The sequence below is a fragment of the Pundamilia nyererei genome, unplaced genomic scaffold (genome assembly GCF_000239375.1).
Source record: "Pundamilia nyererei isolate P.nyererei 1_Seehausen unplaced genomic scaffold, PunNye1.0 scaffold00073, whole genome shotgun sequence".
Classification (NCBI taxonomy): domain Eukaryota; kingdom Metazoa; phylum Chordata; class Actinopteri; order Cichliformes; family Cichlidae; genus Pundamilia; species Pundamilia nyererei.
Window position 1 is genome coordinate 625,468 of NW_005187474.1, and position 26,767 is coordinate 652,234.

Consider the following 26,767-nt stretch of genomic DNA (forward strand, 5'->3'; position numbering starts at 1 on the left):
TTCAGCAGGGTTATGAAAAGCTACCAATCTGATTTTCATGAAACTTGGAATGAAGCATTAGCTGAGGAGAAATGGGTTGATTGCTGGTGCAGATCCAGACTGTGTTGCAAAAATATCAAGACACTTATGCAGTTTTGGCAGCAGATTGGCAAAGGTCTGGACTTTCTGAGTGGCTTTCAGGGTTGTTTTTCTGGTACTTTCCAGACACAAAAAAATGATGGAACAAGCTAAGGTCATAACCAAAGTCTACGCTTTGATTTCAGATGGATTTAGTTGATTAAGCTTCTGGAATTCAGTGACAAGCTCTCTTGCCCCAATTCAGAATGATTTAAAATAAAGAAAAGCCCCAACAACATGAGTGCTGTGATTTTGCTTGTACTATACCTTCATAACAGGGGATAAGTGGTTTTGTCCCACGCTGGAGCGTTGGGGGAATGATGGAGCAGTATCCATGCGGAAGGATATGCTCTGACTCGTAGAAGACGTTTTTCCAGCGGTGAGCACAAGCCTGTGAGAGAAAAGCATTAGTGAACAACACATACGCATTTCCGTAAACACAAACAGCTCAAACTCCAGGCAGGCGTTGATCAGCAGTGACGACTGAAGCCCCCTTTTTCTCGCCGGCCTGGAGTCAGCACGTCTCTGTGGCTGTCAAATGATCGTCAATGAGAGGGGGAATTAAAGCCCATCCATAACCCTGACCATAACAGCCATGGTCTGTGGTGTGAATATCTCGAGATCTGTCTTTCCCATGCAGCATTTGAACGCTCAAGCGAGAAAATGTTCACATCAATGACTGTTCGTTTTAAAAGTTTTAATTTCAGGACGGCTCCTCCGGGTTTTTGCGAGTGAGAGAGACAGGGAGGCCAAAAGTTCAGAAAAGCACACGCAGCGAAAAAATAAAGTGGATCAAAAGACAAAGAAGCAAACTTCTCCTGCATTAAACTGCTGTGGAAAAGTGGAGTGCATGAACGGTACAGGGGGTAATTCTCCAAACAATACTTTCCACTGTGTTTTTCAAAAATATAACAGCCAAGTGTTTGGTAAGCAAAAGGAATACAGAGCAGATTTTACAAATTTTGCACAAAAGAGGCCACATAAATGTGTAAATGTGGTAATAATTTAGGACCCTGGGGGGAATGGTGGTGGAGCCCCTGTGGCTCTGGGGACAGCTTTGGATGCCTCTGTGCACACAGAGTCCACTTCATTTCCCTCCCCAAAAGAACCCACCCTCCCTAACTCCAAAAACAAACACACATAGCCAGTCTCAGTGAAAACAAGAGCTTGGCAGATTGTGGGCATACAAAACGCATCAGATGACTGTCTGGAAGCAAGATGCTACGTTGAAAAACCCTTGTGTTTCGAAGGAAAACTTGGCCAACAGAAGTAACAATATCAGTATAAACTCTCCCTCTTGAGTAGAAGCAGATTTTTTTTTCTTTTTTAAGATCCATCAGCTGATATAAACATAGCAAAAAGGCAGCTGACACGCTCCGCAGCAACTGAGAATTTCATGGTTGGAGTATGGAATCTGTGCTGTTGTCATGTTCCTGTTCAGTTTTAAAAGACCTCGCTGGTCACAAACAAAAAGGCCTCCACTGAAAGCGCAGATGAAATCACCACTGTACACATCTGCCAAACAGCCGTTTCCCTTCATGAGTTCATTCAAATGAGATTTTTAAAAAGAAGAAAAAAGGAAAAATAAAGAGGCCCAGCAACACGTGGCTCTGGAAAGCCACCACCTTTATTTTATCATAAGCCTCGACCTAATGGCCAGAGAGTGTGCAGCTACTCGGTGTGTTGTTATACAACGCTAAGCTCAAATTCCCAACGCTGACAGCTCCAAGAAGTCTTCACATTTTCACTGATGGGTAAAGCCAAAGGTATTGGTTTGAAAATTGTGCCAGTACATTCCAGTGAGGTATTAAAGAAATGGACCGGAGAGGTTTGGATGGATGAAAAGTTATCGGGATGTCTTTGAGCAACAGGTATTCAAACATGAGAGAGCTGCCCACCCACCTGACGCCTTCAAACTCTCCTGCATTGCCACTAGTTTCCGCGCTGCCCACCGCAGGAGGCGGGGGGTTAATATTTAATGAAAAGCCGCTCTTGGATGGGACCGCCGCAGAGGGGCTGAAGCCTAAACAAACTTTGCCAGCTGCCCTATGATCTTTGTGCAAACACTTAGCAAAGCGCCCCTGGGATTAGCACCATTTGAATCCTCTAAACCAGGTTCTCCTTTCTTTTGTTTTAACTAACAGTCTGCTTTTTTTATTTAAAAAAAAAACCTGTTCCAGTGACTCTTCCAGCTCCACACACGAGGTGAATGTTTCACAGAATTATGTAACCACACAGTCGATTCCAGCTGATGTTACTCCACTTTTGAATAGAAAATCATTCAGATTCATTTATTTAAATTCTTCGTTTTTTTATTTTTTTTATTTATGGCACTAAAAGTTAGTAAGAATGTAACAAGCACACAGAAAGAAGAAGTTGTCTTCTCTTAAGAAAGACCACAGTGGTGAGAGCAGCTGTGGTGTAACAGTGTGGTTAATGGTGACACATTTGTTGCAATGATGCTGGCATAATCGGGGCTGTTTTTAAAACATGGCTTGAATTAAGCAATTTGCAGAAACGACTGTTGTGTTCTGTCCCTCTGCTCACCAGGATTTTGCCGTTGGCGCTGTCCTGGCGGGCCAGGCTGACCCCCATCCACTCATCATCTCTGTCTCCTTGGCAAGTCTTCCCACACGACTCTCTCTGCCTGTTTCCTGAAAGACAATGGGAGCAGTTTGCAGACATTGAGTCACAGGAGGGAGGACCTTTTGGAGTGGGCGACTTGTCAAGTGTCAGCTTTTAGAGATCCGGTATTTACTCTTCACTTTCTGCAGATTCTGCAAGTGATTATCACACAGCTGACCATTTCAAAAACTGGAGATGGAAAAAGAGTCTAAGTCTAGCATATTTAACAATGATTCCTCTACAGATGGTACACTCAATGCCATTGACTATTTTCATTATTTTCTTAATCGACCGGTAATGTTACAATACTCAAGGTCATTATGATGTGGAAACACAGACGGTAAACAAATCCTCAAATTTGCAGTGCTTGAACAATCAAATGATTAATTTGTCAACTGTTGCAGTTCAAATTCCTTTGAAGTGACTATCTGATCCATTGACTGCCACAGCTCCGGATCTCTGAATGAGCTTTCTAACCAAGAAACAGTCATGTGCAAAGGTTTCAGGCACTATTTTGATTCTTATCCTTGGCTATCACTGGTGAGGCGTCAGATTGGTCCCAAATTCATTCTACAGCATGGCAACCGCAGACGTGCACTCAGAGTCACAAAGATCTGTCTTCACCAGCAACATCTACCAGCACATGGTATGGCCTCCACACGCCTCTGATCTCAACATCCCAAGTCAGCTTGGGATTACATGGATTTAGGCTGTCATGACGAGAAAGCCTAAATCCACAGAAGAGCTTTGGCGAGTCCTCTAAGATGTTCGGAACGACCCTCACTACTCAAAAACGCAAAAGTCTCAAGTCGTCCTTCTTCTTTTTTCTTTTTTTACATTTTTATGAGGAAAATGAGAAATAGGTTCAACATTTATTGAAACATTGAAACAAGTTATTAAAAGATACACTTTAAAATGGATTCTTTGATAAGCTGCATGCGATGTACAGACACAGCACTGATTCATCTCCTGAGTTACGTGCCTTTTGCTTGAGTGATTCATAGCTCAGTGTAAAGTGGTTCAACAAGTAAAAAAAAACAAAAACACAGTCAGGTGCAAGAACTGAATGAAAACGAGTTAAAAAGCAAGTTAAAAAAGTAAAATAACTTGAGAAAGCCTTTTACCTCAAGTTTATTGAGGAGAGCTGGTGTTTTGCTTTAAAGTTAAAGACTGATCACAACCAGTACTGCTTGCTTTCATTTATTAATTATAACATGTTTACAAAATTCATTGACAATTTGGTCAGTCAGCAGTTAGCAGTTAGCAGGTTCAGGAACCATCAGCACAGATATAGGAAATCAAACTTTGAATGGAAAAATCAAGAGGACATGCAGCTTAATATAAAAGCAAATGAGTTTATGATAAAAATAAATAAAATGTAAAATAAAAAAAAAACAGTAATCTGAATGCTTTATTGGTATTAGAGGTTTGAAATCCTGAACAAGCACATCGTAAGGATCATGGATCCAGGGTAAGCAAATTAAGATCAGCAGGAGAATAAAGTTACAAAAAGATAAATATCTATGTTGCATATCAGTTGTAAGCATCATTCTTCATTTCAACAATGAATCCAGTAAATTGGGAACACAGAAGAGTTTCTCTGTGTCACTGTGTTTCAGTCATATGTAGATATCTTTTGGTTACACAGTGACCAAGAATGGGGTTCATACTGAAGCCATGCATGCACCCCGTCTTTCTTAACCGCAGGAACAGAGCAGGAGGGGGGATGGGGGGGTGGGGGTCGAAGCCCCAGCTTTTGGCTCACTTGCTTGGAAAATATTAGCAAAGGCATAAATCATATTTATCAAAATATTTATACACCTCTGCACACAGAACCCACTTGTCTTTTTTTCATGTCTCGATATAGTAAGTTATGGGCTAAAAGTACAACAGCGCACAGTGTTAGCAGCAATATACGACTTCGTTATTCTGGTTAAACAAAACAGAGGCGTGGGGGAGTTTATGCAATAAATCAGTAGTAGCAGGAGGACAGCACCGGGTAGTGAGTTTTTTTTAAAAATATATATGTATATAAAATAAACGATTCTGTTATAACCTGTGTGTATGACCGAATGCATTGCCTGCTTCAGCATTGTGTGGTGTTTGTATGGATGCTGTGGGTTTGTGTGACTGACCTCTTCCCAGATCCATCTCTGTGCAGCGGCGATCAGGGTTGCTGTGAACTCGACACTTATATAGAGCTCCGGGAGACTGCACAGAGCTACTGTAGGAAGAGTTTGCCTTTGGTGCCCCGACTATTACCCTGCATCCACGACATGAAATGAGAGGAAGGACACAGTTATGCTTTTTTTTAACCCCCCAGAACACTTTAACATACATCTCTTTAATACATTACTGACACCTAAAAATGGGAAATCCTATTGCAGGCAGTGAATTTGGAATGCAAATAGTGCGGGCTGTTACAAGTACTTTTAAGTATCTGGGTGTGGATGCAAGTTGGGCTCAAGAGACATTTAAACTTTGACGACAAAAACACAAATCCATTGCATCGCTGTCGGAAAATGCAAAATGGGACTCACCAGCGTGTGTTGTCGTGATAATGCTCCAGCACAGAATAGCCGAAAAAACTAGAATTTGGTCCGCGGAACACCAAAGGATGTTCTAAGTCTATGTTGTAAGAATAAGCCATTGAAATGGAGAGATAAACATAAAAAACATTCCGTACTCCCGTCCTGTATCTCCGCGGAGGAGCCATCCCTTTGCGCATCGTGCGTAATAACGCAGTAGTTTCCCCAAAAATAAAAATAAAAATAAAAGTGAGGGACAGAAAAAGCCAATAAGGAGTAGTGAGCTATTCAGTGGGCAAACTGTTATAAGCTATCTTTCAAGTATTTTCCGGGTCTTGCAGAGCATGTAGACTCTGATGGCATAAGGAAAGAGTCGCAACGGAAAAGTTAACGTTCCGGTAAATAACGGTGCGTCAGCTTCTCTCCATTCTGTGTCAATCTGAGGAGGTTCTCGCTCGCAGGCTGGCTGTCGCTGAGATAAATGCAGTCAGCTGTCAAGTTAGTGAAAGATTTCCTGGAAGTAAGGGAAGTTCTACTTAAAATAAGAGCATCGCTGTTTGGTTTAATCACAGTTCTGACGTTAGAAGAAAAGTCGAGGTTTTAGCGTGAAAGGAGCAGCCGGAATGAGTTTTTTTCTTATTGTGGTCCAGGGACGCTGGTAACGTGGTCACGGAGAAACGAGAATGGTTTAGAAAGCATCACATTTCACCCGTGGGCTCTGGGGGGCTTTGGATTCTCCAAAACCGAGGGATGAGGGCGCACTGCTGCCCCCTGACGTTTTCCCGTCACGTTGAACAGTGACAGCTTCATCATTTTTAAAAGTTACAGGTTTCATTTCCATCTTATTGACTGTTACGTATTGAGGATTCTTTATTAAAATCATTCAAACTCAAACTGAACTCAAAAGTCAAATAAAAGCAAAAGAAAACGCAAAGACTGAAGAATCATTTGGAAAAAATCATTTTAACTTTTCTGCATTTCTTTCATTTATCAGTTTTATCTATACTAGTCTGGGAACTGCTGTTTTGCAGTGCATTACTTGTGCAACAGGCTTTTAGATACATATCCTGATTAACAAATAGTATGTCCAATCAGCATATAAACTGATAAACTGACCTCTGTATCCAGCTGTTTGTTACAAGCTGGGTCTGTAAACTTGTTTTCTGCACTCTGCTCCTATTTTTATGTATTCACTGCTTTGCATGTTGAGAACTCTACACAACAAATCATGTGCAGTTTGCTGAAAGGCCAGTTGGAAAATCAGCTGATGTATTTGGAGATAATCTTCTGGGAATCATTAACTCTGACTTTAAACATACAGCATGTCATTTATGAGTTGCCAATTCCATTTGCAACATACATTTGGAGCTGGTGATATGCCATTTTTTAATTGAAGTTAAAAGTAAGCAATCTTTAAACACATTTCTAAAAGTGATTTAGGACATTTGCTCATGCCACATTTAATTTAATGTCTGTAAATGTACACATATAAGGAACAGGCAGATCCTTAAATGTGTCCATATACAGAATCAACAGCAAATTTCTTTCCGATTCTCATTACATGAAAGTGTCAGTGGTCTAATATACTTGTCTGTTGTCTGTACTTCTAATGTGGAGAAAAAGAATAAAGGTCAGGCAAAGTAGAGTGAGAGATCTGTAAACCCAGATTTGTTGTTTTCATTCAGTCTTTTTAACCAGGTGTTAACAGTCCTCAGTCAGACACTGGGAGTAATGCAAAGACAGGTAATTAGATAAGCTACAAAACAAAAATCTGTATTGTGATGAGGATAAAGGAGTGACAAAAGTTGTTCTGTAAATAGGATTTAATGTTACTCTGAAAAAGAAAACTGTATAGCAAGTCATATAGCGCCTTATAGTACAGTTTTTATTATCATAATACAATTTACAGTTTTGTTTCTGTCAGTGTCAAAATATAAAGCATAGAAAAGCTGTGTTAAAGAGGTCCAGGGGCCTGTATCTTAATGTGGTGCGAGTGCACAGTTAAAGGGTCGTTTACAGTTTTACAGAGGAAGTGATTCAGACAACAGCACAACACAAAGATCTACAAATCAACTGACCGTCGGCATCCATGTGATGATAATATAATTTATTGCACAAGCCAATCTTTATAAACACATTCTAAAATAAAAGGAAACCCATTTACTCTCATCTAAAACTTGTAAATTAAACTTAACTTCAAAGAAAAACACGGTTTATGGAAAAAAAAAAAAAAAAGTGTTTCTGTCAAATTCTCTTATTCCCTCATACCTGTTGAGCATTCACACATAACGCACACACACGCTTTTCTCTTTCTCAAACACACACATGAATAAAATGACAAGAAATGCAAACAGATAATGGCAGTCTTCCCCCTTCAGCAGCAGTAGCAGCAGATCCAGAAGTACCCGAATCATTCAAACACTCATCGTAACCAAGGCTGTGGAAGAGACGGATATGAAATTAGTTCAAATCCTGATACACATTTGACCTCATTTAAATATCCCCAAGTTGTAAAAAGATTCTTACAATTGGTTTCGAGTCTTCTTTGTCCAAAACCTTTTGAGCTTGGTCAGGAGGAAACTTGAGCATGGAGGTAATCACTTTGGCCATTGTCTGTGGAAAAAAGGGGAATTTTTCTGACTGACACCCCGATCGTCATCTTTTTAAGTCAGTTTACTTTCAAGGCAGGAGTCATCTGTGGTGTTAGTATAATCTCTGTTTTTCCCCCAGCTAACCTCTGCCTTTGACACCATCATCCAATCAAAATCAAGCTTGTTCTGAGACAACTGAAGCGCAAGAAAAGGCTCAACAAGAATGAAAATTATCTGCATAATCAACTCCAGGCCTATCTGCCAGGGAGCATGCATTTCCCTATAAACACAGAGGATAATCAGAAACAGGGCTCCTGGGCTGTGTAGGGAACCCAACTACTCAGCTAACACTAAACAAGGCCAGCATGCCTTTAAATGGCAAATCTGCGTCATGCAAGATGTATGAGCTCGCGGGCAGCCTGCCGGACATCCTCCGCACGGGGGAGGTCTGCCATGTTGTTATAAAGAGTGTTTGTTGAGGAGCTGGGAAACTCCCGCTGACTTTAGGACCATGTCAACAGCACTGATAATTAGGGAGATCGCTGTTAATTACATCCAACAAGACTGGACACAACATGAGTTTTATATAGCTTCCTAAATGAGTAGCAGATGGAGGTCACCAGCTTTAAAAATAAAAATTATCAGCAACTTTTTTTTTATATGGTGGTTTTGAATCATCTCATCTAATAGACCATCAAAGTAGCTGCTAATGTTTTCTCAGCCAACTAAGATGGAGACATAAAAATGAGAAAAAGATTAATTATAAAAACTATTGTTTTTTTTCTTCCTGTAGAATCTTTTTTATAAAAAAATAAAAACCAGAACATACTTTTGTTTCCCGTCCCATCATGTATTCAAACAGCACCTTCCTCAGGTACTCCATCTCTGTGGGTTCTGAGAAGGCGTCGGAAATGTTGAGTCCAGGATCTGTAACAACAAGCAAAAACAACAAATCAAATATTTCACGATGACCACAACTGTCAAACTTCTCTTTCTTTAATGTCTTTCAAATCCCATTATTTCAACATCTGTAATGACCTCAAATGTATTAAATATGACTACACATCAGCTACTCTAGGTTGCCACTTTGCTTATATTTCCTTGGTTAAGGAGAAAAATCCAACCTCAATACAGTTACCACAAAAAAAACTAAAACACAGCTGTGAGAGCTGCATGTTAGTGTATGTAGGTCGTTTTTATGTCGTTTTAAAGTACAACAATCCTGGAAAATGCACACAAACCCCCCCCCCAACTAACAGCATCAGGTTTATGTTGGCAAGCAAATTCAAAACCACCTTTTGCACAGTTTAAATTATGCACTAAAGCTGAGTACAGGAAAGAATGGTGAGACTCAGCATGAGCACTTTAATATCACACAAGTTTTTAGGTCTGCACCCAAAGCTATAACACAATTATCCCACTAAAAGCTATGAATGGAAACGACTGAGTTACAACTTGGACAGGGCTGCTAACACTTTCATGACTGAAGAAAAGAGTTTTATTATGGAACAACATCCAGTCGCTTTGTGCCTATTGGAAATAATCACTCAAACATCCTCAAATGTGCCTGAATGTGCCCAGAAGGACTGTGCGATTAGAGTACAGGAAAAGGTGATAGAGCAGTGCAAACAAGTCTTTGATCTCTGGTGTGGAGTAATGGGTCACCAATAAATCCCATGCCCTTTTGTCCCCCTGACCCTGTGTTGCCCCACCTAGGACAACTTTCACATCAACCACACAGGAAAGCAGATTTCAACAGCTTTCTGATCAATTTCCTACCTAAAAATACAACTCAAGGTGGTTTACGTAAGCTCAACTGAGTCATCAGCGGCTTTAAATATGAATATGAGCAATATACATGTACTGGATAAGAAAGGTTCGAGAAATCTGCGTGCTGCAGTGTCCTGCATAGGAAACGTTTAGGCCACAATCTGCAAAATCCATTAAATCTAAGCATGGCTTCTTCACCGCCCCCCCGCTTATACAGCAGATTCTCTTTATTACAGCACCAGAGAAGGTCCGAGAGGACTCACTCAATCTCTCCAAATACTCTCACACAGATGAAACGCAGTTGGGTCGTGGTATACTTGGAGACTGCACTGACTTACGGTCAATCTCCAGAGGTTTCCCTCAGCCTAAACCACACGTATACATATACACCCTCAACCCGTAGTCTAGCTTTAATTATAACCCCAGCTCTTATCTTTACCAGCAAGCCTAAAAATCCTGCTTTGCTAGCTAAACCATAATCAAAAGCATAGCTAAAGCAGTCCGGCACACACTGCTGAGGACCTGCACCTCCTGCCTGATCTCTGAAGCAGTGTGTTAACTGTCAGATTAGGCAGTGTCAAAACACCAACTGAGATCTTAAAGAGCAGCTACACTTTTACTGTAACTTTCACGTGTTGACACAAAATATAATCACATGGTCTGTCTTTAAAATCCTTTATTACACTAAAAAAGGTTAGGTGGCCCTTTTTCCGCCCCTACAGAGACCACACAACTTACGTTACGCTTTCCCATGAGACTGGGCTGCGCTCAAGCGTTACGCATGTCATCTCTGCTGTGAAAATCCATAAGGAAATTGGATCAAGAAGCAGAACTAAGTGATTCATGGTGTTACCTTTAAATGTGCTCCCGAGATGAGTTACAACAGTGTTTCGGTGGAAACATTTAATCTTGTCCTCGAGCGAGTGAATCTAGCGTGGAGAAACAAACAAGCATGCACACATTATTTAAAAACTCTTTAACCCAGTGGGTTAATTCTATGCATTAGAGTAATTGCTAAATAGGACATAAGCATTTTGGTGGCCATCCTCAGAGGAGGGCAGGATGCTTGTGAGAACGATGGTGTGTGTGAGAAAAGCTGTTGGAGGCGTTGTTGTGATTGTTTATGGGGTTAAACCAAATGTAAACAGATGTGCTGTGTAATTAAGTTGATGCAGCAGGAGAGCAGTAGCTGCTCTTGCTGGAGGCCACAGAATCCTGGGAATACACTGCGATGGATTTGGTGTCCTCAGAAAGAGCCACCAAGGGGGTCCGATACTCACTCTTTCAACAAACTGCTGCTCTCTCAGTCGAGCCTCGCTCAGCAACGTTGTTTTTTCAGCGAGCTGAGCCTGAGATCGAGAGGGACAGGAATCAGAAAATATGAAATGTGAACGTTATATTTTTGTTAGTATTCATGTTAGTCAATTTAATTGTACGCTAGGAACAGTGAAACCAGCATATAATGAACAAGTATACCTTTAGTTCTTCTGGGGTCATCTGTTCCTAAAATGAAAAAACAAAACAACAAAAAAACAAGAGAGAAAGAAGACACTGTGTGTTAGAACCAAACCTTAATTAAATCAACATTTCAACCTGATTTAAAAAAAAAAAAAAAAAAGGATGTAAAAACTACAGTAATGACACATTTAGTGCTGCCCCAGTATCCATATTATCTCAGACCTCTGTGCCGAGAAGCTCCACCGTCTTCTAAAAGCACAGAATTGCATTTACCGACATCAACAAAACTCAAATGTGTATTTATCCACTGCTGAAAATAGTTCCCGAACAATTTAGAATTGTTTGAATAACATTTTCTAAAGCTAAAGCGCTGAGAAATTACATGTATATATAATACACTCATGGATGACCAGTTTCACAGACTGATGTCTCCACTAGAAATAAATGTGCTTGGAGTTAAGAGCCACAGACACAAGTCAGAAGGTTTTAAAAGATGGACTAACAGCATTGTTTAAACACACTGTAGTCTACACAGACTAAAGTGTACTTGTATTTAGTCTCCTCTCTCTGTGGAGGGACACACTGACCCACTGTGAGGCCCAAGAAAAGGCCTCCCTGAGCTGAACGCCATACAATCCACCCATAAAGTTATTACCTCACCTGGGAAAAATGCAGCAGAGAGAGCAGCATAATTCTTTGTCTTCGTGTGCATGCAGACATGTGTGCAAAAGGTAGAAGAATCACTGCAGGGGTCTCATGGCACCTCAACACCTGGCTAAAATGTCTCCCCGGAGTGCTTTCGTCTTATCTGGCGCCATTCCACTATGCACATGTTGCATGACAGTATCGCTGCAGAATAAATCTAATGTCTACAATCACCTCGCATGATATTAATTGAGAACAGGGACTGACGCTGGCCACTGCCTGACAATCTCCATTTTCTCCGGAGAACATTCCTGAGTGATTTAAACGAGCTTCGCAGCATCCGGCGTGCTTTGGAGAGAGGCCACACGACCGGAGCGAGAGACTGATCAGAGAAAACTATGTTAGGAAAACTGTCCCCGAGCTCCTAGACGGATATCTTCAATTATGAAGCAACCCAAAGAAAAAGCTGAACGATAACTGCCTAGTCTGTCAACCTGGATGTGAACTTTGTAATAGGCCATTTGAAAATGTTTATACAGACACAAAAATGCATCTGGATTAGGCTCATTCAGAGCTAGAACTGCTTCCCTTAAACTCCAGCCTTTTCCCAGAAGGAAGCCGAAATGCTGTGATTTCATACAGCTAGAGTGAAGTGACATATGACTCCAACAGAATCACTACATAAATTTACTCCAAACCTCTCCCTCCATTTCAAAATGGACTACAACAGCTACATGCATGAATTTCTACATCTGAGTACAAGCAAAATCATCCAAAGCACAGCCAGTTGTGACAGCTATAACAGATGTTTGGCCAGTGAAGAACAGTGGGTCAGCATTATTTGTACCTCCAAAGTGTCCTGCGTTCTTGCTTGCAACTCCTCCAGTTGTTTCTGAACTTGCCACACTCTGTCTCCCATCTCCTCTTCTCGACTCTGAAAAAAACAAACAAATAAAAAGGAACAACGACTGAGTCATTTCCCATGTATCATCTCAGCATCACAACTCAAGTATGCTGCAAATCACTCAGTGAGGGCACTGCGCTGTTTCAGACCTCAGATCCTCTTTGGAATTTAATTATTCTTTAAAGGCAGCCAGAGAGATATCACATATAAATCCAAACAGTAACAGTCGATGGGTGGTGTCTACAAAGGAGTGCACCCTATAGTATAACCCCATTAAAACAAATAGGATGAGTTTTTAATAGTACCTGTATAACCTGTTCATATTTCTGAACAGTTTTGTGCAAGTCATCCTCTTTCTGGGAAATCACCTTCCTCAGCTGGCTCGCTTCTTCACGATGGCTACTGATGAGCTCTTCTTCAACACTCTGAGCTTTTTCTGAATCAAGAAAAAAAAAAGAAGAAGCCAAGTGCATAAAAACACAACTTATATGTTCACTTGCCTCTAATTTTGGACTGGATTTTAACATGAAGGAAACATTTCTTCCACAAGCAGTAATCCCTTAATGCTCCCATTTGAGTCCAGAGTAAAAAGTACAGTGTCACAACACAGCCATCCCAAGAACGTGAGTCATATTTACTTTGATCTTCTAGTTTAAGCCAGTCGTTTGTTTAAAACATAATCAAAGTGCAGTACTGAAAGATTCTGACCACAGCAAAAGTGAACAATTTCGACCGCTCGTTTCCTTTGCTTGTAAATCTTGTTGGTTTAATTTGGTTGAGCATTATTCTCTTTTGCCTCACCGATGGCCTCCTTCACTGCTGTGTTGAGCTCCTTCTCTTTCAAAGACATCTGTGCGTTGAACTCCCTCATTATCTGCTTCATCGCAGAGTTGTGCTTCATTTCCAAATCTTCTAATTCCAGCCTATTAGAACAGAGAGCAAAGGAAATGTAATTAGCAACTATTAACAAAAACTCTAATATTATACAGACAAGGGATTTTTCACAATCATTTTTAAGCCTTACTTGAGCTTTTTCTCATTCTCCTCCAACAGCTCCTTCTTCATGTATTCTAGGTCGTGTTCATGCTCCTTCCTCAGTGACCGCATATCTTTCTGCAGCCTGACGAAGTCCTTGTGGATTTTCTCCTTCTCGTTCTTCACCTGGCTCAGTTTGTTCTTCAGAGACTGTAATGAGTCCTCATCGTGCACCTCTTGAGCAGGAGCATGGTTTTCCAGCTCGTTTTCCATCACACTCTTGGTTTGCTGCATGCTGCTGCATTCCACCTTTACCTCAGTTTCTGATGGATTCTGGACCTCCCTAGCAGTCCCCTGATATTGCTCCAATTGGGCATCCTTCTCGCTAATTTCTGCTCTCAGGCGATTTATTTCTGCGAGAAGGTTTCCTTTCTGCTCCTCTGCTTCTTTTAGCTTTGCCTCGATTTCGTGTAATGTTGATTCAATGTCTTTGAGCTGCCCCTGTTGCACTGCGTCACTCTGAAGTGAGGTCAGCTTGTCTTCATACATGACTTTCAACTCCTCTAAAGACTTTTCTTTCTCAAGCCTCTCGTTCTGCAGAACTTGTTCAAGGTATTTGGCCTGCTCTTCTTTAAGCTTGACGAGAGCATCCTCCAGCGATTTTGTTTTCTCTTCTAATGTTTCTGTGTGTTTTTGCACAGAAATTTCATTGTTCTTAAGTTCATCCAGGCTAGTCTGAAGAGTTGTAATCGTCTGCTCTTTTTCCTCAAGCTGTGACGTTAACTGTTTTGTAACCTGGCTGATTCTCTGCTCAGCTTTCTTTTTCAGCTCAGACATTTTCCGAGTGCTCTCAGACAAGCTCTCCTCAGTTTCCTTCTGACTCCCGTTCTTGCTCTTGATAATCTCGTTTTTCAACCTTTCAAATTCCTCCCTTTGACTTTCAAGCTTTTGTTTATACTGCTGGTTGCTTTCCTCGAGGGCCTGAAGTTTTTTGGCCATCTCTTGCTCTAAATTACCTTTCTGGGTGCACTGCATCTGCAGCTGTTCGACTAACTCGCGCTTCTCATTCTCAATGATGCTGTGTTGCTGTTTGAGGTCAGAAGTGAGCTGTTCGCACTCTTTCGTCTTTAGGTCTAACTGCTCTTGAAGCTCACTAAGTCGACTGATGGACCTCTCAAGCTCTACGGTAAGTCCACTGACTTTTTGCTCCTTCTCACTCAACAGTTGGTCCATCTCAGACTTGCTGACGGACTGATTGTCAATTGTTGCTGTCAGCCGCTGCAAAGCTTCATTCTTTTCGGCAATCTCTCGCTCCAGCTCTTCAAGCCGGGCCTGCAGAGATCCAGTAGTGTTGTCGCTCTGTGTGAATTTCATCTCTAACTCAGACAGACTGGTCCTGAGTGTATCCGCCTGCTCTAAAGCAGACTGCCTCTCCTGCTCCAGTCTCTCCATTTGAGCAGCGGCCTTTTGCCTCTCCTCTTCATACTGCTGCGTCAGCTGATTTATGGCTTCCTCCTTCTCTTTCATGTTACTTGCTAGCTGATTTTTTAAGTCACCAACGACGCTTTCCAAGCCACTGATATGCAGCTCATTTGCTTTCAAAGTTTCTGATATGACTCTGTTTGCTTCGCTGAGCTCCTCAATCTTCTGTACATGTTCACTAATGGACTGAGAATGAGTCTCTCCCTCATGTGTTAAGGCTTTGATGTGCTCCATATGAGCATTTACCTGAGCAGTCATTTGTTCTAATGAAATGCATAGATTTTTATTCTCCTCAGTGTGCTGGCGAACACTCTCCTCTAAAGTGCAAATTTGATCTGCTTTAGTAAGGATAATGTTTTTAAGATGTCCCACCTTTTTCTGACCAGAGAGCAGTTTATCTTCCAGCTCTTTCAACCTACTCTCCACGTTTTGCTGAAGTTCATTAGATCCACACTCAACTTTCAACTGAACCTCCTTACAGTAATGGTTCATTTGGTTGCTCATCTTAATCATTTGCTGCTGTAACTCTGCTTCCTTGGCATTCAGTTGGATGGAAGTTTCCTCAAATTTACTCTGCAAGTCTACACTTTCCTTAAATCTGGCACCTTCCAGCGCTTCAAGCTGTTTTTCCGCTTCATTCAACTTATCTGACCAAGCTTTCAGCTTCTCTCTGCTCTCTTCCTCTGTCTCGTTCAGCTTGTCTTGGAGGGCGTTTCTCTCACCGAGCGCCTGGTTAAGGTTCCTTTCCACTGACTCTATTTGTTCTTTTAGCAACGCTTCACTCTTTGCCAAACTTTCAACTTTAAGTGCTGCTTCATTAAGCTCTTCTTGCAGCTTCTGCACAGTGGTTTCTCGGATCGCCAGGTCCTCCTTTAAACCCCTTATTTCACCCATTACTTGCTCAGTCTCCGCTCTGCTTCTGCTAAGCTGCTGAGACACTTCTTCCAGCTCCTGGATTTTCTCCTGCAGTATGACTGAATGTTTCTCCATCAATTCTTCCTCCTGCTGTCCTAACCGCTCCTGCCAACGGCACTCCAGGTCTTCAATATCATGCTTATGAGTGGCATGTAGTTTCTCCACTTCCTCCTTATGGTTATCCTGCAGCTCTGACACTGCATTGCTGAGGCCTTGGGAACTTTTCTGGGCCATCTCTACGATTTTCTCCTGAACTTGTTGTTCTTTCTGCTGAAGCTCCTCTTCCTTCTTTGCAAGCTCCTCCTTCATGTTTTCTTCATTCTGCTGAAGCTTTTTCTTATATTTCTCTTGCATTTCTTTTGCCTTCTGTTTGAATTTTTCCATTTTGGTTTCCTGTGATTTCAGTTTACCTTCCATATCAGTTATAGTGTTTTTCAGCTTTGCTTCATTGGCAGCTTTTTCGTCATCCAGCTGTTTCTTGAGGCGTGTTTGTTCTTCCAGCTTAGTGTTCAGTTCTGATGTAAATGACTTCTCTTTCTCCAAGAGCTCCTTCCTGCTCTCTTCTAACTGATGCTCAGTTTCTTGAAGGGATTTCTCTTTTTGTTGGCATTCATTCTTTGCAGCTTCCAACTGATGCTCCACATCTGTCAGTTCTTTCTTGCACTTATCAAGATCTTCTGTTATCTTATTTAACTGTGCATTAGATTCCTTTAAACTCTCAATTTCAAGCTGGGATTCTGATAAAGTTTGCTGCAGCGCTTCCAATTCTTTAATCTTGCTTTCTAGGTCTTGTGCAGTGGAATGTGATTCCTCCTGTAGCGTTTTTTTTTTAAGCACGTATTGTTCGATTTCCTTCTCTTTTTCATTCAGAACAATTTTCAATGCATTAAGTTCCTCCTTCAGAGTTTTCTCTATTCCGCCAAGCGACTGATCATGCTCACGTTTGACATTTTCAAGCTCTTCGCTGTGCTTTGACACCTGATCTTGAAACCTCGTCTCGTGTTCCTGTAGCGCTAAACTATGAGCATCTTCAGCAGCCGACAGCTTCTCCTCCAAAAGCTGTTTACCTTTCAGCACCTCTGAAAGCTCAGCAGAGAGCGCCTCTAACTCTGCCTGCTTTGCATCCAGCTTCTCTTCTTCTAGAGTTTTCTGATTCATCTCTTCGACATGCGCTTGGAACTGCAGCTCCTTGTCTTTCAGAAGGGTTTCCATTTCGGCCCTGTGTGTTTCCTTGAGCTCCTCAAGGGCAGCATTATGCTGCTGGGTTAGGGTGCCCTTGTGCTTTTCCAGCTGCTCGTGGTGCTTTTCCTCTAATGCAGAGATTTGCTCTTTGTGTTCATTCTTCAGTTCCTCCAGCTGACTGGAAAGTTCATGGGAGAGACCCGCTTCTTCTTGTGAGATCTTGTTCACAGAGCTCTCCAGTTCCAATATCCGCTGCAATCACATACATGGAGGTGGTTAGATTCTTCCGCTAAGCTGCTACAGTTAATCATTCACAGAACTGACACAGCTATAAAAACACATTGACGGTTATTAAGATATTTTTTTAACAATAAAGCTGTGACACAGTTCAATTACTAGCAACTCTGTAAAAGCTTCAAGTACATAAGGATTTAATGCTTGACAGCATTACATATTAAATGTAGACTGTGAAAATATTTACACATTGAAAATTGCTCACTTTCAAGTTCAAGGTTCTTTATCTGTCACATGCATAGTTATACAACTATAACACACAGTGAAATGTAGCCTGACATGCTCCTCGACATGTGCAAAAATGGGGGGGGGGTATATATATACATATATATATATACATATATATATGTATATATAATATATATATAGTACTTCTGTGTGTGTGGCGTGTTACTGCAGAACCACATAAACACAAGCATACTCAAGTTATTTTGCCAATTAATTAATTAAAACGAAGTTCTGAACCTCAAAGCAATCGGTCAGTGATTAGCAGATTCAATATGAAAGAACAAGTTACATCCACAAAGACGCAATAAACAGGTAAAACCGAAGCTCTGCAGTGTGCCAGCTGTTGCTTTTCTCAATATTAAAAATAAACCAAAAAGCCAAATAAACAAACAAACTCACAGTCCTTGCAGCTTCGAGCTCCAGCTGGATCTCCTTAACCTTATTATCAGCTTCTGTCCTTAAAGCCGTCTTCTGTAACTCTGTGTCCTCCAGAGCCAGAGCGGCCTGCTGTTCCCGTTCCTTAGCCAGCTGTGCAAACTCCTCTTTGCACTGCTCCTAAACAGCATTTTAAAAAAATACAAATATTAAAGTTATATTTTTCTTATTTGATACAGTGGTTTTTTTGCTAAACTGAATAAGGGAAAACATTTTGCACCAACCACAGCTTTGTTGATTTTCTCTTTCATCTCTTCTTCTTTAGCTGCCAAAGCTTCACTGTGGAGCTTTTCCATGTTGGCCACAGTTTCCTCTGATGATTTCTAATATTGGTTAAAAAAAAAAATATGTGAAACAAAGTGATATTACTGCTCTCCATGACAGCAGTGGAACATTTTATACACACTAAATTCTTTTTAATGTAAATGCTTACAATACTGAGTCAATGTTCGTACTTCTGTGGCTACAATATATCATTTTCAAAGAAGCCAACACTTTGGATAAAGCTAGAAATATGACTGCAGCAAATTACTTATTCGATCAATAAACAAATATTCAGGAGGAGTCCTTTCCTGACCTTCATGATGGTGACAACCTCCTGTTTGACTCGTGTGAGTTCCTGCTGCAGACTCTTCCTCTCTTCCTCACTGGCCCGTTCGATTACTTTCACTTGCTCCTCCAGCTGAACCTGCAGCTGTTTTCGAGCCTCCTCTGCCCTCTGAGCTACACCCAGTGCTCGTTCAAGTTCCTCAAAAGCTATTGGAGGGGGGGAAAAAAAAAATCACAAACATATCTAGAAAAAACTGAACTTTTCTGTACATTACCTGACATGGACAGCACGTACCCGATTTCTCAGCCTTTTCTTTCTGTTCCTGTACTTCTTCTTTCTGGGCTATAGCTTGCTGGAGCCTGGACCGCAGCTGTGCAATCTCCTCTTCTTTCATTTCCAGTGTCTCGTGCATCTGCCGTTTGGTCTCAGCAATGACCATTCCCTGAAAAACAAAAAACCAGTACCCCATGAAAGAAAAATCATCCCTTTACCTGTATACCCTGAGCACAGGAATCAACACTAAAGCTTATGTTGATCTGCTCTCCATGAACGAGGGCTGTAAAACTCAGCCCTGTGCTATTAATTGTGTTACGGCTTTAAGCGCTTTCAGCATTCCTCGCAGAACTGCTATCCATCCTGCAGTGCTGGGGTCAAAGTTTAAGCTAAACAATATGAGTCTGAAGCTACTCAACAGCAGAGTAAAAACACACACACGGCCACACACATACACATGTAACTGAAACGGAAGAACCTTCAATCCAGATCTCAAAGCTCCTCACTAACCTTGTCCTGCTCCAGCTGTTCAATGAGATTCTTGGCATCACGCAGCTGAGTGATCAGCTTAGTCTTCTCTGTTGTGTGTAGTTCCTTTAAAGACAAAACAATCGACAGAATTAAAAATAAAAAAAGTCACACGTGTCCTAATGGCAAGAATGCCACTTCACAATGCACCGCTTCCTACATCCTGTATACGTGTTTGCTCTGATAACTTCCCAATCAGATGCTTTCTGTACCACCCAGGATGCCTCACCCACAAGCCAAACAACCAGTGTGTATACATGGCCAACTAAACCAACAAGTCAACCCAAATTACAGCTCACTCTTGCAACCGTGGCATGTAGTAGACATGTCTCTGTGGCACCGCACTTTAACAAGCAGTTACTAAACAGGAAATGTTGGGCTATGTTTCTCTGTTGTTTGACACAAGTGTGCCAACGGCATGAGTATGTATGCAGCACTGTGATTAACAGAATGTTTTTATAATGTCAAAACGTATCATATGAATAAACAAAGAGACAAAGAAAGACCAAATAGCATACAATACTCAAGGACGGCAACACACAGTTAAAATATGAATTCAAAAATAGTTGAAGTTAGGGTCTGGAAAAGTAGACAGATGTTCTGCTTTATGGGATATTTGTCTGAAGCAAAGGAGAAGGACAGCCCAGCAGTTCCAGGATCCCTTCATGCTGTTTTAGGAGGGCTAAACGCCTGTTAACCCCTGCTTTCCCTGACAAAGGACAGGCCTCCATTCCCAAACAAGCTGCGGATTTATACAAAAAAAACAACAACACCCCCCCCCAAAAAAAAAATATTATGGCAATAAATGAAAGCAAGTCAATCAAGTGACGGCACATACAAGCTGTCTATTATTTCAATGGCTTTGTTACAACAACCACTTGTTATCATGCGCTGCAAAACATCAGAGCGACTAAGGACAAGCTACACGATCTGATCATACCACTGCAGCAAAATGTTTTGAAATCAATGAAAACAATGGCTCAGTCATGTCACGCTGACATGACATGAACCCTCACTCTGGAGCTCAGCCAGAGAATTTGGATGTTCGGACTCTGAGAACCACAGCGATCTGCTGTGTCACGAGATAATGGAGTCACATACTCAGCGGACCATAAAGACTCTGGCAGACAGTTTGCGACACAGTATTAATTCCTCTAAACACACTGCTCAGTCCTTACCGTCCATCCCCACTTTAATCAAACCTCTTTATAATTATAGTTTACTACTTGGTTTATAGCAAGTGCTCATCTCTGGGAAATCAGTTTGAAATATCTGGGCACTTTAACTTATTGTTGCTGTAATTCTGTGTATATTTAATCCAAAATGTATAGTTTTGTTTGACTGAAAGCGTCCTAATATTACAGTATAACTACACTCCAACTCTTCTATCATTTCTGAAAAACACAGGGTAACCACCTTCATCTTCTCCAACTCATGCAGTCGCTCCTGCAGCTGCTCCTGCAGAGTTTCATTCTCACTGCTAAGCTGGGCGCTTCGCTCCTTGTGTGTACGCATGACTTCCTTGCACTTCTGCAGCAAGTTTTCTTGCCTCTTCACTCTCTTCTGCAGAGCCTCCATGAGTTTAGTTGGATCACTGTTGCCCTCTCCTGTCCAGAAATTAAAATTCACTGCTTAGAAAAAAAAAACTTGCTCACACAGTGTGACTCCTTACTAGAGACAACTAAATAACCATATATTTTAATAAATACACTTACCCTCAATGACTTCAGGCTCTACTTCGTTCTCCTTCAAAGGACTCTGTGTGGGAGAAGCAGAGACTTCAGCAGCTTCAGACTGAGGAACCTCTCCTTCAGGGGGCAGCGAGCCATCGGGGCCCACTTGGAGCCGTTTCTTCAACAGAGCAACCTTAGAGGAACAAAGATCATTAAATGAATCACAGTCCCTTTGGCAACTTGAGATAGATCTGTTATTGTTCCCTGCAATCGAACTCATATAGTTATACAGATTCATTACTCCTGCTATGGAGGTTTTCTCCATTAGGCTGTTTGTTATCAGGACGACTAAAATTGTATGGACAAATCTGCATGATGTAGATATGCAGTCTCAAACAACTCTTGATTTTTACATGACTGTTTGTGCATTACATGGTTCTTTCAGCTTTTTGATTGCAGGTAACCTATTCATTTTCAAGGCAAGTGAAGCATTCCTGTTTGGTCTGAGAAACTTTTAAATACAAAACCTCTGCACTTCATTTGTCTCTGATTTTAAATAACGTCACATTTATTCAAAACTCAAGAACCATTTATACCAGAACATCACTGCAGTGATTATCATGCTTAAACTGAAAGGATTAATGTGAAATTATCATTAAAGCAGGTTTTAAAGTACATTTTTTTTAAAGTTACATTTAAACTGGGTTTGGGTGTTTTGTTTTGTTTTGTACGGTGTTTAAAATAAGCCATACTTATAAAGTTGTAATCCTAAAGAGCAGAAAAGCTTTGGCTAATTTTCCCACCACCATCCACACACCTGTGTTTGTAGCACAGTGATCATCTGGTCTTTCTCCTCCAGCGCAGCATCAAACTCATCTTGCAGGTGTTTCTTGGCCTGTTGGTCCATCTGAAGCTCCTATACAGTAGATTATTCATTCATTTGTGCAGTTTATATTAATAAAAAAATGATTTTAATCTAAAGACACAAAAACATCCATAGCATATAGGCGTACCTCTCGTAGTTCCCCTATCCTGCGCAGTGCTTTATCTTGACTCTGACTGAGGATGGCCTGGGGAGAACAAAAATGTACGTTGGATCAGTTCAGATGTTATTCTCTTTTTCCAAAAAAAATCAGATGGGAAAAATACTGACAAAAAAAAAAAAGAAAGAAAAAAAAAGGATGTAAAATGTACCTGCGTTTTCTCTTTTTCTCGCTGTACGGTACGGTACGCAGTAACCAGCTGCATGACAAAGATGTAAAGATGAGCAGGAGTTATATTCATGTACAGACTTTACACTTTACTCTTCAAGCATCCTGTCTGTTTTCTCACCTCCGAATACTTCCCCCTGTACTTCCCCAGGCTCCTCTCTACTCTAAGCATTCGGTGTAACAACTGCTCTTTGGACAGAGACTCTACACTTCCTGGTGGCTCCTCGGCCTCGCTCTCAATGTCCGAGGGTGGATCATATGCCGGGGCACTGGGGGACTCGTTTTCTCCCAAAGGAGTCAGGGATTCACGTGATGAAGTTCGGACCAGGTTGTCTTTAGATGGAGAGCGAAACAGATTTTCCGCCCGACTGGCTCCGCTACGAATCAATGACTCCATTGAGGGCACTTTCAGCTGTAGTTTCTGGGTAAATGACTGTGGCTCCTCTTTCTGTTACAAACCAAAACAAAAAACATAAAGATCTCAAACTCATTAATGAATGTGCAAAAACACTGAAATAATCACATTGAAAAGATTAAAGAGGAGGCTTGGTAATACTCTTACATGAGGAGAAGTACTTCCATCCCCATTGATGCTGCCTCTGGGAGACCTCAATGCACCTTTAGAGGCACTCTAAAGACCAAAAAATAAAGATGAGATTATGAGGAAAAGGGCAGCTGTATCAGCGAACTTGTCCTGGGCCAGTTAGTCATCCACACCCAACGTGGCTCTCCCTGATTACTCTGGAGGGAGCAATATTAGTATTGCTGGGAGCAATGCAGGGGCAATGGGTACCCTCATGCAACTTGGAAAAAACAGAGGGGTTAAATACACAAAAGAAGGCATCTCTACTGTAGAATAAACAAAAAGGGGTTAAGACAAAACTACAAACAGCCATGAGGTCAGAACAAATAGTTAAAAGTAGGAGAGCTGCGTTTGAATTAAAGATGCTTGGCAGTGCTGTGTGCAGCTGCATTACAGGAGGACAACGTCACAACTGATGTGAGGGAACATTTAGCAGCTTAGTTGGTTTAGTTGATTTGTTAGAAGCAGCATCAAAGTGAGCAACTCTTCTCCTCCCTTGTCCAGCTCCAAGCTACTCCTTCCTGTGGATTACTTGTTTCCGCTTCATTTTCACAGGTAGTCATGTGAACGCTTGCTTTCAACCAAGCCTGTCAAGAGCTTCGTGATTATGATCAAGACCCCAGTGACCAACACCACTAGACGTTTTTTTTAAGTGGATCTATTTAGTTACTGTACATGTGTGTGAAGAACAAGAAGAATTTGGGTATAAAGCAAAGAGTCAGCAAAAGTAGTGGAAAAAAAAATGTCAGCATGTGAACAAACACAGCAGGCCTCAATCTTTTAAGAAATGTGACCTTCGCTAAAGTTTTACTGTCAAGACTTCAATGACATGCAAGGTGTCTGAGTGATTAGCAATAAAAAGGAACTTGTTTGTTTGTAAGACAACTCCATTAGCGCCTTTATATTTCATCCTGTGTCCCTGTGCTCTTATTTCTCTGTTATTTCCCATCATCCCCAGATGGCCGCTCCTCGCCAAGACTGGTTTTGCTGGAGGTTAAAATAGAGTATTTATAGCATTACCTTTCACTATTATGCCCTTCATGCCTGCCTATTTTCAATCATATTAAAAAAAAATGGACAATGACTCATGGATAATTACTGCAGAACGGTACACCAAATGTAAACCTACCAAACCAGGGCACTTGAGTGCCTCTATTTCAGGACCACAAGATCAAACAAAATTCTCACAGGGACAAATCAGAAACCAAATTTAAAACAGATCATAGACCACAAAACGTGACTGAGAAGAGTTACTATCACCAACTCCACAAAGTACCATTAAAAATATAAAGAAAAATTACGACAGAAGCCTCCAGTCAACAGACAAACATTGCTAGCAGAACAAGTAAAAAAACAAAACAAAAACAAAAAACAAATATAAAAAAATAAATAAATCTATGAAATGATTTCATGAGTAAATGTAAATATAATGAGATCCCAAAATCAAGACTATGTCACATCGCTAACATGTGAAAATGACTGTGATGGACATTTGTATCTGTGGCTTTAGCACATCAACACTCCTACAACTCTATACCAGGAATCTAATGATCCCTTCATGCAAATATCAAAGCAAAGGTTACATAAAAGAACGATGAAAAGGTCAAAGAGTAACTGCATCTTAATCAGTGTCATTAACCATACACATAATGAAGAGGCAGCAGAATTTAAGGCTTCCCCTCTTTCCAAACTACAGATCATAAGCAGCATCTAGCAAGAGGTGAATCAGACAGATCAACCAAATAAATCATTATGAGACGGTCAAGACATTGTTAATAAATTCTAAATATTCATGGGTCCACTTAAACACAGTCAAACCGCTGACTGATACCATCTCAGTTCAGTCTCTTGAGGTTCGTATTTTATTGCAGTTGAATTCATCAAACAGTTGCTTTCATTTGCATATTTTTCGTTTTGTTCTCCGATAACTGGCACAATAGCACTACAAGTTGACTGGCAGTCATTCTGAAGCAGCTGTGCTGACGTAATAAAGTCCTTGTTTTATAATCACTACATTATCTCACAATATCCACACAAATCCTGGTTAATGACAGCAGCTGGGGTGCGTACTGGGCTATATGTTGGCATTTAAAATGAGCAAGCAGAGTTAAGAGACAATTAAACAATGTCTCTCAATTTTACTGACACATGACCCTCATACTGAGCTCCATTTACCTGCTACAAACCTAGTTACAAAGCAGACTTATGCAGTCTAGAAATTATTTTGAAGAGCTGTGTGTACAAATGTATGTATCTGAATACGGACGACCCATACGTTCTTACAATTGGTGCTTAGTATCTACTGACAATGTCAAAAAAAAAAATAGACCTTAACTTTAATAACAGTAATTAATAAGCAGTTACAAGCAATACCAACTTTCATTTGTCACATCAAATATATCTTAAATAAAGAAATAGCTATTTGGATGTGTTTGTTTACTTAGAGAGTTAGACAAAATTTTCAATTTTAATTTGTTAAAAACTTGTCCCATAAAGAAAAATCTCAACTCTCCAAATACACAGACTTTAGGGGAGACGGGACAAAGGCGATCAGGCAACATAACAGGATTTAAGGGTCTACAAGGGTCTCTAGGGCAAGCAGCAAAGATCACCTAAAGACAAATGGGCACTGTTCATTTCTTTGACAGATCACAAACTGAAAGAAGGGACAACAAACAAACATGGGGCAGAACGCACAGAAGCTTCTATCCTACAGTGTAAACCACAACCTAGTAGATGCAAAATTAACCTACATATGAGATGCCTTCTTGCTACTAAATCCAAAGCAAACAGGAGACGGAGAGCAGGGAACAAGCTGTCCCTACTTGGGCAACAGTCCTCTACCGATTCCCCAAAGGCATGGAAGACGGGAGGAAGGAACGGGGCAAGAGGAGGAGGAGAAGAAGAAAGATGAAAGAGGCAGGAAGTGAGGACAAACTCACCACACTGGCTACCTGGGCCGTTTGGGGTCGTTTTGAATGGTCCAGAGCAAAGATAGTATACTCAGAGAGAAAAGCGGGCTCTGCTATCATCCCGGCCAGCACCTGACCCCCATCAGTGCAGTAACGGGACGAAAGGTGGGGAAAGGAGAGGAACACAGAGAGCAATGAGAAAAACAACAGCATGAGTGTGAAAAGGCCCTGAAGGAAGTGGCTGACCAGCCTGATGAGAGGAGGCTGGCAGAGAGAGAGAGAAAGACTGAGATGAATAAAAAAGAGAAAGCAGACAGTGAAACAGAGGGAGAGATACTACATAAGCTGGGAAAAAAAGAAAAAAAATCAGAAAAACTGAAAAGCACTCAATCAACAGTAATGTTATGAGTAACAGTTTCACATCTCCTCATGTAATCTTCACAATTTTAACCAAGGGCTAAATCTGCCTTCAGTCATGAAACAAATGCTTTCAGAGATGTCAAAGTGTTAATGATTCGTGAGGTGAAGAAAAGATGCTGTGATGCTACACGAAGCTTCTACGCTGAGGCTGCCGAGCCACATAACAGCAACACATGTGTGCTTCCAAAGGCACAAGTGGGGAGAGCAGTGCATAGAAACCTGACCAAAAGGGACGGTGCCACTACTCCAGTGAGCGTTCTGCAGTGTTGAAATGAAGGAAAAAGTGATTAAGATATATTTTTATCTGAAAAACAACGAAGACTGTAAACATCCATATCTAATCTCAACAGATGTAATAACAACATGTTGCATCATCAGTTGTAGAGTCACTGCCATTAAACCTATGCTTATCTACCTCTTTCTAATAGAGCATAGTCCTGCATTGAATTGACTTGTCAGTATCTATTG

At 41.0% G+C, this 26,767-nt stretch overlaps 2 protein-coding genes across 2 annotated transcripts in view; both read right to left on the reverse strand.

Moving 5' to 3' along the window:
• itga9 (integrin, alpha 9) overlaps positions 1-5,718 on the reverse strand; it is a 48,648-nt gene extending 42,930 nt beyond the window's left edge. Inside the window, exons 1-4 of the mRNA XM_005737068.1 lie at positions 5,283-5,718; positions 4,878-5,005; positions 2,665-2,771; positions 385-508 (exon numbers count right to left, since the gene is read on the reverse strand). Of these exons, the coding sequence (XP_005737125.1) occupies positions 385-508; positions 2,665-2,771; positions 4,878-5,005; positions 5,283-5,470 (547 nt within the window). The 5' untranslated portion in view covers positions 5,471-5,718. The remainder of the gene's footprint in view (positions 1-384; positions 509-2,664; positions 2,772-4,877; positions 5,006-5,282) is intronic.
• Positions 5,719-7,078: 1,360 nt separating this feature from the next.
• On the reverse strand, positions 7,079-26,139 carry golga4 (golgin A4). Its single transcript, XM_005737067.1, has 23 exons — positions 25,910-26,139; positions 22,947-23,015; positions 22,506-22,832; positions 22,368-22,415; positions 22,187-22,243; positions 21,991-22,089; positions 21,216-21,366; positions 20,917-21,107; positions 19,483-19,566; positions 18,994-19,141; positions 18,727-18,905; positions 18,374-18,472; positions 18,114-18,269; positions 13,663-17,444; positions 13,440-13,561; positions 12,944-13,074; positions 12,582-12,668; positions 11,108-11,134; positions 10,912-10,980; positions 10,485-10,560; positions 8,691-8,788; positions 7,797-7,883; positions 7,079-7,707 (listed from the first exon to the last, which is right to left on the reverse strand). The coding sequence occupies exons 1-23, from the start codon at positions 26,090-26,092 to the stop codon at positions 7,693-7,695; spliced, it is 6,285 nt and encodes a 2,094-aa protein (XP_005737124.1). The 5' UTR covers positions 26,093-26,139; the 3' UTR covers positions 7,079-7,692.
• Between the last annotated feature and the right edge of the window lie 628 nt (positions 26,140-26,767).